This window comes from Mesoplodon densirostris, chromosome 7 (assembly GCF_025265405.1).
Source record: "Mesoplodon densirostris isolate mMesDen1 chromosome 7, mMesDen1 primary haplotype, whole genome shotgun sequence".
Lineage (NCBI taxonomy): Eukaryota > Metazoa > Chordata > Mammalia > Artiodactyla > Ziphiidae > Mesoplodon > Mesoplodon densirostris.
Window position 1 is genome coordinate 116,310,906 of NC_082667.1, and position 16,714 is coordinate 116,327,619.

A 16,714-nucleotide genomic window follows, 5' to 3' on the forward strand; every position below is an offset into this window, starting at 1 on the left:
CAGTGACGTTTCTGCCTGTACCTGTACCAATTTTCCTTCTGTTCCACTCCCTAAGTCACCACTCTCCACGTGCCATGTCAGGGCCTTCTCTTCCTGGACTATGCCTTACACATTTTATTTTCATGGGACACATTGGTGGGATCTGGTTATTGTGTGTGAACCCAAGGTATTAATCACTTTTGGTGGAGAGAGACGAATTTACAGTTCATGAGAGCCTGCTGTGTGCTAGATGTTTTCTCTTTGTATCTCATTTAATATTTTTAAGTATTAAGTTCATAAGTAATACATAAATTTGTTCTTCTAAACGTTTAAAACATTACAGGTAAAGCTAATGACTTTTTACTAACCCTGGCTTCCTCATCTCTCTCACCGAAAGTTTCTTCTTATGAACCTGTATTTATCTTCCAGACATTTTTCTGTACTTTTACATACAATACATATATGTATTAATAGAAAATATATAGTATTTTGTGTGTGCATATGTGTATGTATGTGTTCCTGTTGGAGTCCTCAATTTGCTGTTTTCTCCTAGCAAAGGGCCTTGGAGATCTGTCCACAGTATGTACAGTTCTCCCTTATTCCTTCTACTTTTCTGCATAACATTCCACACTCTGAATAGCCATTCGCTTAGTGATAATATATGTTGTTTACAATTGTTGTTATTATGGACAATGCTATAATAAACATACTCTGCATGCATACATGCAAATATCACTAGGAGACAAATGTTGAGAAATGTATACACATAATAGCTGTGTATGAGACTATTTCCCCCCATATCTGTGCCATTATTTCATGTTGCCAAATTTGTATATCTTGGTCAATCTGTTGGGTAAAAGTGATGTCTTATTGTTTTACTTTACTTTTCCATAATTAATATTGTTAAAAAGAAATAAGCCCAATGTAGAGTCATTTGCCTCCAGTACAGCAAACTAAGACTTAATCGAAGTTTCAACTCTTCCCGGAAATGTGATCTTTAAAATAATCAATCTGAAATTACTTCATCAACACTAGTGAGGTGATCTGTATGATAAAGACCCCTGCAGTTCCCTTACCCCCAAAGAAGATAGCTTGGCCTGAAAGAACCCTTTTTTTTTCTTTTGCTAATACAGCTGTCCAGGTATCTGGGGAGGGGATTGGTTCCAGGACCTCAGTAAATACCAAAATCCATGGAAGCTCAATTCCCTTATATAAAATGGTGTAGTATTTACATAAAATCTATGCATATCTTCCTGTATACTTCAAATCATCTCTAGATTTATAACATATAATAGAATGTAAATGCTATGTAAATAGTTCTAAATACAATGTAAATGCTATGTAAATAGATGCTAGGGCACAGCAAATTCACGTTTTGCTTTTTGGAACTTTATGGAATTTTTTTTCTGAATATTTTCGATCTGCGTTGGTTGAATCCATGGATACCAAAACCACAGATATGGAGGGCCAACTGCACCCTCCTTCTGCCTATAAAAACCTTCTGTTTTGAGCTTCCCTGGTGGCACAGTGGTTAAGAATCTTCCTGGCAATGCAGGGGACACGGGTTCGATCCCAGGTCTGGGAAGATCCCACATGCCGTGGAGCAACTAAGCCCGTGTGCAACAACTACTGAGCCTGTGTGCCACAACGACTGAAGCCCGCGTGCCTAGAGCCCGTGCTCTGCAACAAGAGAAGCCACCGCAATGAGAAGCCTGCACACTGCAACGAGGAGTGGCCCCACTCTCTGCAACCAGAGAAAAGCCAGCGTGCAACAATGAAGACCCAATGCGGCCAAAAATAAAATAAATAAATTTATTTTAAAAAAACCTTCCGTTTTGTACAACCCCTCGGACTGCCCTTCTGTTTACTGGATGAGATGCTGCCTGATTCATGAATCATTGAATAAAGCCAATTAGATCTTCAAAATTTACTTGGTTGAATTTTGTTTTTTAACAGTAGTGACACTGAACATCCTTTGTATGTTTATTGGTAACTTGTAGTTTTCCTATGAGTTTGCCCATTTTTCTATTGGGTTTTTTGCTCTTTTTCTTTTTTAAAAAAATTATTCATTTTTGGCTGCATTGAGTCTTTGCTGCTGTGCGTGGGCTTTCTCTAGTTGTAGCGAGTGGGGCTACTCTTTGTTGAGGTGCACGGGCTTCTCATTGCGGTGGCTTCTCCTGTTGTGGAGCACGGGCTCTAGGCGCCCGGACTTCAGTGGTTGTGGCTCGCAGGCTCAGTAGTTATGGCTTGCGGGCTCTAGAGTGCAGGCTCAGTAGTTGTGGCGCACGGGCTTAGTTGCTCTACGGCATGTGGGATCCTCCCAGACCAGGGTTCGAACCTGTGTCCCCTGCCTTGGCAGGCGGATTCTTAACTACTGTGCCACCAGGGAAGTCCTGCTCTTTTTCTTATTGTTAGATGTTCTTTATGTATTCTAGATACTAATCATTTGGTATATATGTTGAAAATATTTTCTTCAACTCTATAGCTTATTTTCTATCTTTGTTTATAGTATTAAAAAAAATTTTTTTTTTGGCAGCGCCAGGTGGCTTACGGGATCCTAATTCCCCAACCACAGACCGAACCCCAGGCCGTCGGCAGTGAAAGCATGGAATCCCAACTGTTAGGGGAAACACTGACCAAAACTGCCTGACCTGGCCAGGCAAGATAGTAGCCACTTGCATGAGTTATCTTACCACAGGAGGTCCTGGTAACAAACAGAACTGACAAGCTACCACCAACTGGAAGAATTTGGGAAAGGTTAAAAGGAGAGAGGAGATGCCAGTCCATATGTCCTACCAACCTCCCAGAATTCTTCTCACTGGAATCCATCTTGGCTGAGCAATGCGCTCACCACCAAGAAGGACCCTGAGTCTGACTAATTGGCCAGAGACAACCTGGAAAGTAGCCCATTCCCATAAAACCTGAGACGGTGAGCCACGTGGCAGAGCAGTTCTCCTGGGGTCCCTTCCCCTGCTGCTCTCCACCCAGGCGCCCCTTCCCCATAAAGTCTCTTGCTTTGTCAGCACGTGTGTCTCCTCGGACAGTTCATTTCCGAGTATTGGACAAGAGCCCACTCTTGGGCCCTGGCAGGGGTCTGCCTTCCTGCAACACAACCACTGGACTGTCAGGGAATTCCCAGTATTAAAATTTTAAATGTGATACTGTCGACCAAAAAAAATATTCACAACCTAAAAGTTGAAAGTTCTGTTTTATTTGGCAGAAATATTTAGGACTTCAGGCCCAGGAGGCAGCATCTCAAGAAACCCTGAGAGAACTGCTCCGAGGAGGCGAGGTGGGGAGCCAGGGTATATAGGAATTTTGCAGCAAAGGGCAGGTAGTCTGAACTTCAAAAGATTATTGTTAATTAAAGAAAACCACATAGCCCAAGTTAAGGAATTTAGCGCTTTTCTCTGTATGGGAAGAGGCTAGAGTCTGGGCTCACTGACATCATTCCTTTGATAGGTACCTCAGCTCTCTGGGGCCAGTATCCCGTGTTTTCACATCCTGAGTTTCCTCAGGGCTCACTGCAGGGAGTGGCCGCAGTCTGACAGCCGCTGGATGGCAGGTATTCATTGTTTCTTTCCTGAGTTTCCTCAGGGCTCACCAGCTCACCGCAGGTGGTGGCTGCAATCGCTGACGACTGTGACATCCTTTGTTTACTGATATGGCAGGAAATATTCCATTTCTCAATACACACTTTCTCTTAGTGGCTTTGAATTTTGTGTCTTACTTAAGAACATCTTTTCTATACGAAAGTCATCAGGGCTTCCTCCTATTTTGTTTCTATTTTTTTTTGTTCTTTGTACAGTATTTTTACGGATGGTATAAATTGGGGATTCTAATCTAATATTATCTATGGTAATTAAATTCCTCTTTCAAGACATGGAGTATGGGATATTTACAGAATAGAACTACAGAGGCTATTATCCATGCATGATGTAATGTGTTCTGTCAGTCCAGTTATCTGGTCCCTCATATTGTAACGGCGCAGGACCTTATGGAGCCTTGGCCGGGACAGAACCCTTCCCCCAGGTCCTCTGCTTTAGCTCCACTCTGAAGTACCTACATAACAATATCTGATGCATTGATACTGTTACATTTACTGAGTTGTTTTACAGATGCTAAAACCCCCATTAAATGGAAGAAGTTAGCTACTTGGTGACCAAGAGCACATAGCCCCCAGACCTACTGGAATAAGACGATTAATAATGCTAACCCCTGTTAACTAACTTTCCCCTGGAGCTAACTTTCATTGTGGTGTGTGTATATGATATGAAGGAGTTTGGAAGGAAAGAAATAGAATTTTAAATAATTTACATTATAAATCATGATTTAGTTTCTACAAAGGAGAAGTGCAGTGAGAGCTTATAACTAAAGGTCCTGTAAAGCAGATAGGGTAGGGGGTCCCTGGAGGAAGAGAACCAGACATAACATAAGAGAAGTCATTTTATCTTATTATTATTATTTTGGCTGCTCCGCGCATCTTGCCAGATCTTAGTTCCCTGACCAGGGACTGAACTTGGGCCCTCCACAGTGAGAGTGGAATCCTAACCACTGGACTGCCAGGAAATTCCCGAAAAGTCATTTTAGGCCTAAGCCACTTTGTGATCTAAGCCTGACCCCAATGCCTGCCCTTCCAAAAGAATAGATCACAGTAATAATGATTTTAAGGGAACAAAAGAAGGTAAAAACAAACAGCTATTACCAGGCCAGGGAGATAACAGTAAGCATATCAGAGACAATGTATCAGTTGTAAAGACTTCCAGTTCTGTTTCAAAGGTAAAGATTAGCCCCAAGCACATTCTTGAGCTGTTTTGCAGAATTCAAACCCCCTGGAGCACTCAACCACCAGATTAACTGGAACCTAAGGAATGGCGCTGACCTTTGCTGACCTTTGCTGACTTCGATCACCTAGAGCCTGGACTCTGTCAACCTTTGCCCCAATTCTATGCTGAATTCTCCTCTGCTCAAGCCCCTTCATGAATATGCAGACACCATCCAAGCCCGTTCATAAATATGCATTCGTCTTCCAAGCCTCTTCATGAATATGCATGAACCCTTAGCTTAAACCTCCCCCCATTTTGCTGTTCAGGGAGATACTGCTTTGGGAAAGATCCCCAGTGTTCTCCTTGTTTGCTGTGAGTAATCAATCCTTCCTGCTCCTAATCTTTGGTTTCGTTCTGTCTTTTGACGCGACACCCACCAAGAGGCAAACCCAGTCCTGGTGGTAGTGCTGGTAGAGAGGGTTCGGGGAAGCTTCCTTGAGTAGTGACCTTTGAGCAGAGCTCTGAAGAATGACCAGGCAGGCTGAGATTGGGGGTGGGGTGGGAGGTAGGGTGAGTAAGAGAGAATACTTGAAGTGATGGGGAATAGTGTGTGTGCAAGGGCCCTGAGGCAGAAGGAAGGAGTTTGGGGTATTGGAGAAACTGAAAGAAGAATAGTGTGTCTGGGGCCAAACAGTAATAGAGAAATGTGTGAGGTGGGCCTCGTATTGTGGACAGGGATCAGATCTGATAGACCAATGGTCTTACAGACCAAAATTAACTGCTAAAGGTGACGGGCAGTTATAGAAGGGTTATAATTAATTAATTGACATATTTTCATAAGATTCTTCTGGCCACTGAGGAGAATGAAGGGGTCCAAGAGCGGATGTGGAGAGGTAATTTAGGAAGCTGTATTATTGTAGGTTGTATTGAGGAACAAAATTTGCCACCCCCAAAACGTGACTTTCTGGCATGAGGAGTACTTCAGGCTGATGATTTTTAAGAAACAGAACTCAAGAAGTCTTTCTCTTTATCTCCCCCTTAGCTGCCTAAAGAATTTAGATAAAGGGCCTGTGGGGTTCCCAGGCACAGAGGGCTTTTTTTGTCCCCTGTTTCTTGTAGGCCAGACTCCAGCCTCCATGACCTTCCCTGAGTTCCAAGATTAAAGGGACCAGAGAAACATCAAGATTAGGTCACCACCTGAGATGAGATTAAGGGAGGGCAGGCCCTGTGCACACCTGATCTTATCAGCAACCCTACCCTTGAACTGTTGTTATAAAACCCTCATCAGATCCTCCTGGGTTGGGACACATAGTTTTTCAGGGCAGGAGCCCGCTGTGGCCCTTTGCCTGGCAAAGCAATAAAGCTATCCTTTTCTACTTCACCCAAAACTCTGTCTCTGAGATTCAGTCCAGCACCAGGGCAGAGAAGCCAACCTTTTGGCATCATTTCCAGAATAGAGCTATCACCAGAAATGTCTGCAAAGATTATGGGCTAGGTATGGTGGGGAAAGCTGGCAGGGCCTAGAGATCGGAGCCCACTCTGGGTTCCATTGTCTCTGCTTGGCCCACAAACATCTGTTTACTAAACATTTGCTTTTCCATCTCCTTGTGAATTGCCTTCTTCCCCTTTGAAGTCCCAAACCACTACCCCCAACCTCTTTTGTCTTTAGCTGAAGATGATTTTTAAGGTAAGGGCTTTGGCCTTTTTGGCAAGTTACTTGGTTTTCCTGGGTCTCTCCCATGTGTACCTGTTATTAAACTTTTGTTTGATTTTCTCCTTTTAATCTGTCTCGTGTCAATTTGTTTCTTAGACCAGCCAGAAGGACCCAGAAGGGCAGAAGAAAATCTCTTCCTCCCCAGCAAGGTCAAGTGCTTGGACTAAAGCCTCAGTGTGGAGACGAGGAGGTTATTTCTTTAACAATATTTGATGGAGAGAAAAAAACTAATTTTTAGGAAAACAGCTGCTTCTGCACTTAGGATAGAGAGAGATTATTTTCCAAAAAATCAAAGAATGAGTTCAGCTGTCCTCCTCTTGGAGTTCTACTTACTAGTTGTTCGGTCCAAGACTAGCTGAATACCAAGTACACAAAGTGGATGGCTCTGAAAGAGCTATGTATATAATTGGAGTCATTTAAACTTGCAAGGAGAAATTTTAATTCACAGCATGGTGAACCAATTTTTCAGGAACTAGATACTTTGGTAAATATATAATTATCTCCAAATTTTTCTGTAGTGTACTTCAGATTTTCTTGTCTTAGATTTTTAAAATTTTATTTCTAAGTTAGTTGGGTATTGTGAATACCTGATAAAAACAGATCAATTTAGAGATACACCTTAAGGAAGAGAGCAAGGAATCTTTAGTCTAAGACACATTGAGAAAAGTGGTCTGTGGCCAGATAAGCTTGGGAAAGGCATATACTCTGTCCTCCTCTTGGGGTTTTGTAGTGCATGTGAGGATCATTAGTCAAGTTGAATTTATTACTTGACAAGTAAGGGAGAGCTGTATCACTCAAATGTGACTTCTGTCTTTCTGACTGTATGGTCAGGCCACTCAAGATGGCTGTTCTCTTGCTCTCTGTGCACTCCCTGCCCGACCAGTGCCTGCTTCATCTATATCTTATGCACAAGACTGACCTTCCCACATACTTGCCCCAGGCCCCTGCTAGTGCTTGTTCTTATCAAAGTGGCGGTGAGGGGCGTGCCCCTCTGCTGGTTTCCCTGGTAACTAATGAGTCCACCTGACATCACTTTGTAACTGGTAATTTCCCCTTCTCCTCCGGGAATGAAGACTGCCACCATGTCCTGCCCGCCTCTCTGCACACTGTGGGGTGTCCCTCTAGGACCTTGCTTCAGATGTGTAAGATTCCCCCATCCATTAAACCATTGATGTCTCTGTTGCTGACTCTGGGCTCTTTGGTTCTTAAAGCTAGGCAAGTGCAGGCCTTGTAGGCCTGCGGGGTGCAACCCAACAGAGTTAAAAAGGGACAGGCTAAATCTAGGATAAGGAGAAGAAGTTTTGCACAAATAATGCATGGTAATGAAGCCATCATTTAATTGGTTAAGAAGAGGATTGCAAAGTCTCCTTTGGGAATGTTTGTAGCTCTGATTTACATCAGTAATTATGGATACAGTTCCTTTTTTTTTTTAATTTAGTGAGAAGACTGGCATTTCTCTCCATATGTTACAATTCTCTTTACTTTTTAAATTTATTTTATTTTTATCTATTTTTTTGTCTGCGTTGGGTCTTTGTTGCTGTGCACCGGCTTTCTCTAGTTATCATGAGCTGGGGCTACTCTTCGTTGCGGTGCATGGGCCTCTCATTGCAGTAGCTTCTCTTGTTGTGGCACACGGGCTTCAGTAGTTGTGGCTCATGGGCTCAGTAGTTGTGGCTTGTGGGCTGTAGAACGCAGGCTCAGTAGTTGTGGCACACGGGCCTAGTTGCTCCGTGGCATGTGGGATCTTCCTGGACCAGGGCTCGAACCTGTGTCCCCTGCTTTGGCAGGCAGATTCTTAACCACTGCACCACCTGGGAAGCCCTGGATACAGTTCTTAATAAAGCCAAGATGATATAGCAGGCCCTTTCATATGCATAAGTCTGGGAGTTAGAAAAGATGTTTTTCAATATAGTATTGATAATTAAAGATTCTGAGATTTTCGAGTAGTGAAGGACCCTGCTTAACCTCTAACTCTGCATCTCCCCCAATTTGAATACTGAGCCCTGTGTTGGATAGTTAATATATTGTGGAACGCATCATGGAAACACTTGTTCATATTTAAGTGTACATTTTCAGGAACAAATCAACTCAAAAACCCATTGACAAGGATTTGGCTCAGATAGCTCCACGAGCTGAACCTCATCATTAGAGTTACAGACAGAAAAATAATTAATATCCAGGGATCTGAGTAGGCGGTTGTTTATGATATTGCTTGGATGTGTCCTTAAGTAATTTCTTATCCTCTTGGAGAAAGCTGGGGTATATACATTTGGGGATGACATTTAGGCTCTGGAGCCCTAAGAAACAGTAGGGTGAAATGTGAAGTCTCAAGCTCTGGCGTGTTTGTCTCTGTGGCCAGGGCTCCTTTTCCTCAAGACAGTGCTCCAGCTCCTGCAGGCACTGGAGGTAGACACACTCTCCTTGGTGGCTTTGGGGGCTCCCATGTTGGTAAAGGAAACTCAGGTCTAAGGCAGGGCAACCTAATAGTCTTCTTGTAACCCATTTCATTCTTGATGTTCAGCTGTTGAAGCTTCACCATTGGATAGGCTTTTCCAACTGGTATTTCCAGCTCCTAGAACTGATACTCTGGCAGACTACAAAAAAAAAGGTTTTTTCAGCAGAAACAGTACCAGCACATTGTTTGGTACATGATAACAATCCATCAATAAAACATGAAAAATGCATGAGTCACACTGGTGTCTATTCTGATTTTCATGAATTGAAGCCTGGTGGTACTCTCACACTTGTTTTTCTCTCCTTTATAGGACCTGTCAGGGTGTTTTCTGTTACCTTACCCTCTGTCTGCCATCAAATAGGTAACTCTTCAGGTAATAGGCTAGACCCAGGAAAACTAATATGAAACTTGAAGGCAGATCTTAAAATAGTTTTAAATACTAGTACAACTCAGGTGTCTCAGCTCCTCTAGATCCAGTTTACCTGGAGACAAACCCAAGCCGATGAAAGTCTGAAGTTATTCCTAAAATTTCTGCATAGTCTGTGACCACTGCTGTGAGATTTGCTATGAACTGTCTCTAATTCCAACCACATTGTTCTAGACAGGAAACTCGACTCTTCCTTGATTTACACATCCAGCACACACATATGAATGTGTATAATACACTCATCCCATTCATATGTGCACTTGGTAATATGGGAGACTTTACTGAAGGTGTGAGAAGACAGATGAACATTGTGGAAATGTGGCCTTAGGTTGAGTATTAGACATCTCCATTCTTAAAATGCACTGTAGGCGTGCCAACTTAGGAGAATTTTCACTGATTTCTTTCCACACACCTTTTTGCTGCATTCCATCTTTCTGGTTCTTTTCCCCTCTCTCTTCTTTGTCTGCCATTTTCCTCTCTGAGAAGCACTAGATATTATGCTGATTTTCTCTTCCAGGGCAATTTAAACCATTTGATTGATGATAGGGGCTCTTGATAATATTCATGTCCTTTGGGTTTCTCCGTTTGCCTTTAAATGACTGATTTCCCCTACCCAGCCCCAAGATAGCTCCTCTCTAAGAAAATCAGGTAATAACATTTCTACCTCATTACACTTTGTTTTGCAGTTGCAATTTTCAATTCAATACTAAAAGAAGTTCACAATAATCCTTTTCAAAAAATCATAGTTTTAATGGGCTGTAAATGATAGTCTTCTCTTGCTGTTGCAAGACAGACGTACATAATACCCAGTATTACATTCTGTGACTCACCTGTATCATCATGCTCTAGAAAACTTTTTCTGCCAGATGTCTTCCCCCAGAACAACATTAAATCAATATGTTTGTCACCTGCCTTAAGGAACCTTACATGCTAACTCTACATGCAAGCCTTGAACTTAATGTTACCTGGGGGCTGAGTTTTCCACCAAGAAAGCCTTCACAGTTATATTGGCTCTGAGACTTCTGTTGGTTTCCTAAACACATGGCTTACCTGTATTGAAGCATAATCCAACTGGAAATTTTCACCCGATGTCCTCAAGTTTTGGTATTATCTGGGGATAAACAGCTTTAGATTATCTAAAAATTTGTAGATATCAAATTTTTGTAGATATCAAAATTTGTAGATATCAAAATTTCTATATCAAGATAGAAGTTCCCTTATTGAGACATTACCTGGTTCATTTCAAACATTTTGGAAAGACCATTAGAATTGATTAGGAGACTTCGGGGGGCTTCTACTATGAAGAAAATAAGTACTGAGAAAATAAGGTGAGGGTACTTTATGCCTTTGACAAGATGAGGCAAAGGGGTTATTAAAGGCAAAGAGGGAGACAGGATTCCTTACATTTTCTTAAAAAATTTACTGACAGTTGTCTCTGACTTTAGTGGTTTCTACTTTCAGCTTTTTTTTTTTTTTTTGGCCCTGCCGCATGGCATGCAGGACCTTAGTTCCCCTGACCAGGGCTTGAACCTGTGCCCCCTGCTGTGGAAGTGCAGAGTCTTAACCACTGGACCACCAGGGAAGTCCTCTACTTTCAGCTTACAGTTGAGAAAGTCCTGAGTTCTTCCTCATGCATCTGTAGGTATTGTGGGATTTCCTAGTTGGCGAAGGAAGTCACTTCTCTACTTCAAGGGGGACTCCTGGTCCATTTATATGTAACAAATTCTTATAGGGGAACCTAACCATCATAGTTTGCTTTCACCTCTTTATCTTCTTCACAATCCTCTTACATTTAGTTTTTGTATCTGAACTTAATGTTCATTTCCATGTGTTGCATGTTTTACTCTGGACAATGAGTCTTTGGACAAGCCACTGCCTTCCTTAGCACTCATTTAACCTCCTTGTTTCTAATTGTATAAATAAACGGATTCAGAAGGGGTGTGGGGATAGTATTCAGCACTGACACCGCCTTATTCCTCTTAAAGGAGGAGTGTGCTGTGGGTCTCAGATTCATGAACAAAACAGCTCCATAGAGCAGAGAGACAACTGTCAGGTGAGAAGCACAGGTAGAGAAAGCCTTCTGGCAGCCAGTGGCTGAAGGAATCTGTAGGATGGTGGACAGGATATAGATGTAAGAAATCATAGTGAAGACGAGTGACCCTGGGATCACCAGGATGGTTGCCAAGAGACCCAGGAGCTCCAAAATGTTTGTGTCTGCACAGGTTGCTCTCAGGATGGGAGCAGCATCACAGTAGAAGTGATTGATGACATTGTTGCCACAGAATGGCAACTGGATGAGCAGCACCATGTGACAAAAGACAAGGGTGAAGCCCGTCACCCAGGAGCTGAGGGCCAGTTGCAGGCAGAGTTTGCTGGTCATGATGGTGGGGTAGCAAAGGGGCTTGCAGATGGCCAGGTAATGGTCAAAAGACATGACGGTGAGGATGAAGAACTCAGTGGTGCTGAGGAAGAAGTGGAAGAAGGCCTGCAACAGGCAGCAGGGGGTGCAGATAGCTGTTCTTGCCACCACAAAGGTTTCTAGCAGTTTGGGGCTGACCGTGGTGGTGTACCAGATCTCCAGGAAGGACAGGTTGCAAAGGAAGAAGTACACTGGAATTTGTAGCCTGGGCTCAGCCCAGACAATGGTGATAATGAGCCCATTGCCTGCAAGGGTTAACATGTAGATGAAAAATATCACTATAAAGAAAGGGATTTGTAGTCCTTGGATACCAGGAAAGCCTAGGAGGATGAACTCTGTGATTGCAGTGCCATTTCTCATGTCCCCTGATACTCTAGAAAGACAGGCAGGAAAGTAGCTCCTTAGAATCTTACACTCAAATACAGTTCAGACCAAAAAAAGGAGGATTCTGATTCTATTTAAGGTCCTTCATGACACCGCCCCCATGCACATACACACTAAGCTCTCCTTCCTTACTTGCCAGCTAAACCAGCTTTTAATGGACTTTGAAAAGTACACTCAATGAGTGTAAAAGTACGTTTTCACCCTTATACAGCTATGAGAATAATCATTGTAATGTGATGACTTATCTGTCTGTAATCTACATGATTATTTTAAATAAGCAGTGTATATAATGGTATGTCTCTATATATACACACACATATACACACATATATGTGTGTGTGTGTGTGTGTGTGTGTATATATATATACATATATATATATATATATATATATATATATATATATATACACATCAGCCATAAAAGAGAATGGAAAAGAAAAAGAGAGAATGAAATAATGCCATTTGCAGCAACATGGATGGGCCTAGAGATTATCTATTAAATGAAATAAGTCAGACAGAGAAAGGCAAATATCATATGATGTCACGTATGTGGAATCTAAAAAAATGGTACAGATGAACTTATTTACAAAACAGAAATAGACTCATAGACATAGAAAACAAACTTATGGTTACCAAGGGAAAAGTAGTGGGTGGAGGGATAAATTAGGAGTTTGGGATTAACAGACACACGCTATTGTATATAAAATAAACAAACAACAAGGATAGGAAACTATATTCAATATCTTGTAATAACCTATAATGGAAAAGAATCTGAAAAATATACATATATATGTATAACTGAATCACTTTGCTGTATACCTGAAACTAACATAACTTTGTAAATCAACTGTACTTCAATTTTTAAAAAAAGATGAACAGAAAGAATAATAAAAGAAAAAAAAGATTTGCATTTTTCAAAGGGGCAGAGAAAGAAAGTACAGTTACAAGTTTTCTTAAATAAATGCTCTAAGAAAAGTCAGGGGTCAAGAGTTAGGAAAACGCCCCAACTCCCGGTGTAAAGTTTGGTCAAGCTGAGAACATTAAGGCCATCTTGGTCAACACCAAACAGCAATACACGTTATACAAAAACTTACACAAATAATTGTTGTTTGTGGGGAGAGGCAAGAAATGGTGGTGGGAAATAGGAATCAAAGGGAGTAAGAGAGATGAGGGCCTTGCCTAGATGAATCCTGATAGTGTGTCATGGCCTGAGGTGTATAGTTCATTAATTCTCTCCATCTGAGAGCCAGAAAAAGGAAAGGAAGGAAAGGAAGGAAGAAAGAGGGGGGAAAATGAAAAAGAAAAAAGGAACAGAGCTTCCTGATCAACCTGGATGTTTTCAATGATACCCTGTTAATCAGATTATCTGTTATGCTCAGGGCTATCATGATAAACTGGTTTTCTAATTTCTTTTTTTTTCCCTTCTAGTTTTTTTTTTTTTTTTTTTTTTTTAATGCAGTACACGGGCCTCTCACTGTTGTGGCCTCTCCCGTTGCGGAGCACAGGCTCCAGACGTGCAGGCTCAGTGGCCATGGCTCACGGGCCCAGCTGCTCCACAGCATGTGGGATCTTCCCGGACCAGGGCACGAACCCATGTCCCCTGCATCGGCAGGCGGACTCTCAACCACTGAGCCACCAGGGAAGCCCCCACTTCTAGTTTTAATGAGATATAATTAACATACAGCACTGTATGAGTTCAAGGTGCACAGTATAATGATTTGACTTACATACATCATGAAATGATTACCACTAAGTAGGGACTTCCCTGGCCGGCCAGTGCTTAAGACTCTGCACTTCCACTGCAGGGGGTGTGGGTTTGATCCCTGGTCAGGGAACTAAGATCCTGCATGCTGCACAGTGTGGCAAAAAATAAAGATTTATTTTTCCTTGTGATGAGAACTCTTAGGATTTACTCTATTAACAGCTTTCATATATACCATATAGCAGTGTTAATTATATCAGTCATGTTGTACATTGTATCCCTAATGCTTATTTATCTTATGACTGGAAGTTTGTACCTTTTGACAATCTTCATCCAGTTCCCCTGTACCCCCAGCCACTAATCTGATCTCTTCTTCTATGAATTTGTTTGTTTCTTTGTTTTTTGAAGTAGAATTTTATTTTCTTGTTTGATTGTTGTGGCTAAGACCTCCAATACTAAGTTGAATAAAAGGAGTGAGAGTGGGCATCCTTGTCTTGTCTTTGATCTTAGAGGAAATGCCTTCAGCTTTCCCTGTTTAGCATGATGTTGTCTATAGGTTTGCTAATTTCTTTATCATTAGCAGTATAATTCACTTTACAAATGAATTTTCCCTAGGGCTGTTGTTCTTTTCTGACTCAAAACTTTTTAGCAATCCTCATATCTTTAGATATTTGACACAATTTGCATGGTAAACCCTGATTTCAGTTGTTTATAATTTTCAGTAGTGCTTGGGTCCTTTTCACATTTCCTGGCCCAATCTCTGTTCTACTCACTTGACTCTTTATAGTTTAAAATGGCCATCCTATAGTTTAAAAGGGCCAATCAGACAACTCTATGTTTCCTTTTTGGTTGATCTGTTTGGTTGAACCAACAAATTCAAGAGCCTTACTATACAAAGTGTGATATGCAAATAAATAACATCCAATCTGATGGGAGCTGATTGGAAATACAAAACATTGGGTCCCACTCAAAACCAGTGAATTAGAACCTGCATTTTTAACAAGTTCTTTAGACAATTTGTATGCATATTTTAGTTTGACATTGGGGCCTAGGGCATGCCATTCCAAAATATGACTCAATGGCATATTTATTATTTTGAAATTAAGTTACTTGAGAAATGGCCAATATAAGAGGAACAATTTGGCTTTCTGTATCTCTGAAATCAGGAAATAAATGTCCCATAGAAAGGTGCCCGGGCTTCCCTGGTGGCGCAGTGGTTGAGAGTCCGCCTGCCGATTCAGGGGACACGGGTTCGTGCCCCGATCCGGGAAGATCCCACATGCCGCGGAGCAGCTGGGCCCGTGAGCCATGGCCGCGGAGCCTGTGCTCTGCAACGGGAGAGGCCACAATAGTGAGAGGACCGCGTACCGCAAAAAAAAAAAAAAAAAAAAAAAAGAAAGGTGCCCTCCCTGTACTGGGCAGTAGAAAGACATTCTTATCACCATAGATAGATAATTTCAGGCCAAGAAGCCTGTATAAGCAAATCTGGTTACTTTTTTGCTAATTTATTACCCAAGCCCAAATTTTGCTGAAATTTCTTACTAATTAAGCACTGAAACCTAAGCTTCTTTGTCCTGGCAATTTTTTTCAAATTTATTTTCTTTGTCTAAAAAAGTATAAAATTGCCTCCCTTGGCCATTTCTTAGGTCCTATATTTATAAGACCTTTGTGTACATGGATTAAGCTTGTTTCTTTTTCTCCTGTTACTCTGTCTTGTGCCAATTTTATTACTAGTGCAGCCATAAGAACTAGACAGGGGTGGAGGGGGAAATTTTCCCCTCCCTGACATTGAGAAGCACCATTGTACATTTGGACAAAGACTGATAGCATAGAAAACACAACCAACTTATTTTATAATTGAGGCAACTGAGAAAAATAGAAATTTAGTGACTTGCATGAAGCTACTGATCTACTTTGTGGCTGAACCATGGTTGGAACCCAGGATAACTGACTTTTATTCAAGGATTATTTCTAAACCACAATGTAGTTTGTCATTATCAGGTTTCCCAGAGTTAATCTCTGGTCAGGTTTTTACTTCTTTAATCTGCATCAGTTTGTCACCAGCCTCAGCTGTTCCTGTCAGCTGCTCTTATTTCTGTCAATCCCAGTTTTGGTTCATATGTAGGAGACAGCTGTGTGTTTCCCCTGCCAGCACCTTTCTTGGCATTGTTTAGTTGCAGTATGTTCTCATGCATGAAGAACAGAGAGCACAGTTAGACTTTCTATCAACATGCCTTATGACCCAGGACCAAATTACAAGTTTATATAACCTACACCTTAATGATATTCATGGAAATGAGAATACTTCTAGGAGATTATAGGATTGGCTCATGCATGACCTCCTTGTCACATCTGATATAGAAGACTTATTCATTTTTTTAAAAAATATTTATTTATTTGGCTGCACCAGGTCTTAGTTGCGGCACGCAGGATCCTCATTGCCGTGTGCGAGATCTTTGTTGCAGCATGCAGGGTCTTTTAGTTGCGGCATGTGGGCTCTTTTTTTTTGTTTCTTCTTCTTTTTTTAGTTGCAGCATGCAGGATCTAGTACCCTGACTAGGGATTGAACCCGGGTCCCGGCACTGGGAGCTTGGAGTCTTAACCTCCAGTCTTCCCGGACCACCAGGGAAGTCCCAAAACATCTGTTTTTCAATTTCTTAAAAATCATGCTTGGGCCTCCCTGGTGGCGCAGTGGTTGAGAGTCCGCCTGCCGATGCAGGGGACACGGGTTCGTGCCCCGATCCCGGAGGATCCCACATGCCGCGGAGCGGCTGGGCCCGCGAGCCATGGCCGCGGAGCCTGTGTGTCCGGAGCCTGTGCTCCGCAACGGGAGAGGCCACAGCAGTGAGAGGCCCGCGTACAGCCACA

General features: G+C 42.0%; 1 protein-coding gene across 1 annotated transcript; it reads right to left on the bottom strand.

Annotated features, from left to right (window-relative positions):
* Nucleotides 1-11,229: 11,229 nt before the first annotated feature.
* On the bottom strand, nt 11,230-12,120 carry LOC132493867 (olfactory receptor 6X1). The gene has a single exon (XM_060104781.1). It carries the CDS (start codon nt 12,118-12,120, stop codon nt 11,230-11,232), a length of 891 nt encoding a protein of 296 aa, XP_059960764.1.
* Nucleotides 12,121-16,714: the final 4,594 nt, after the last annotated feature.

Coding starts and splice junctions, on each gene's coding strand:
- LOC132493867 (XM_060104781.1), bottom strand. CDS start 12,120: ATGAGAAATGGCACTGCAATCACAGAGTTCATCCTCCTAGGCTTTCCT.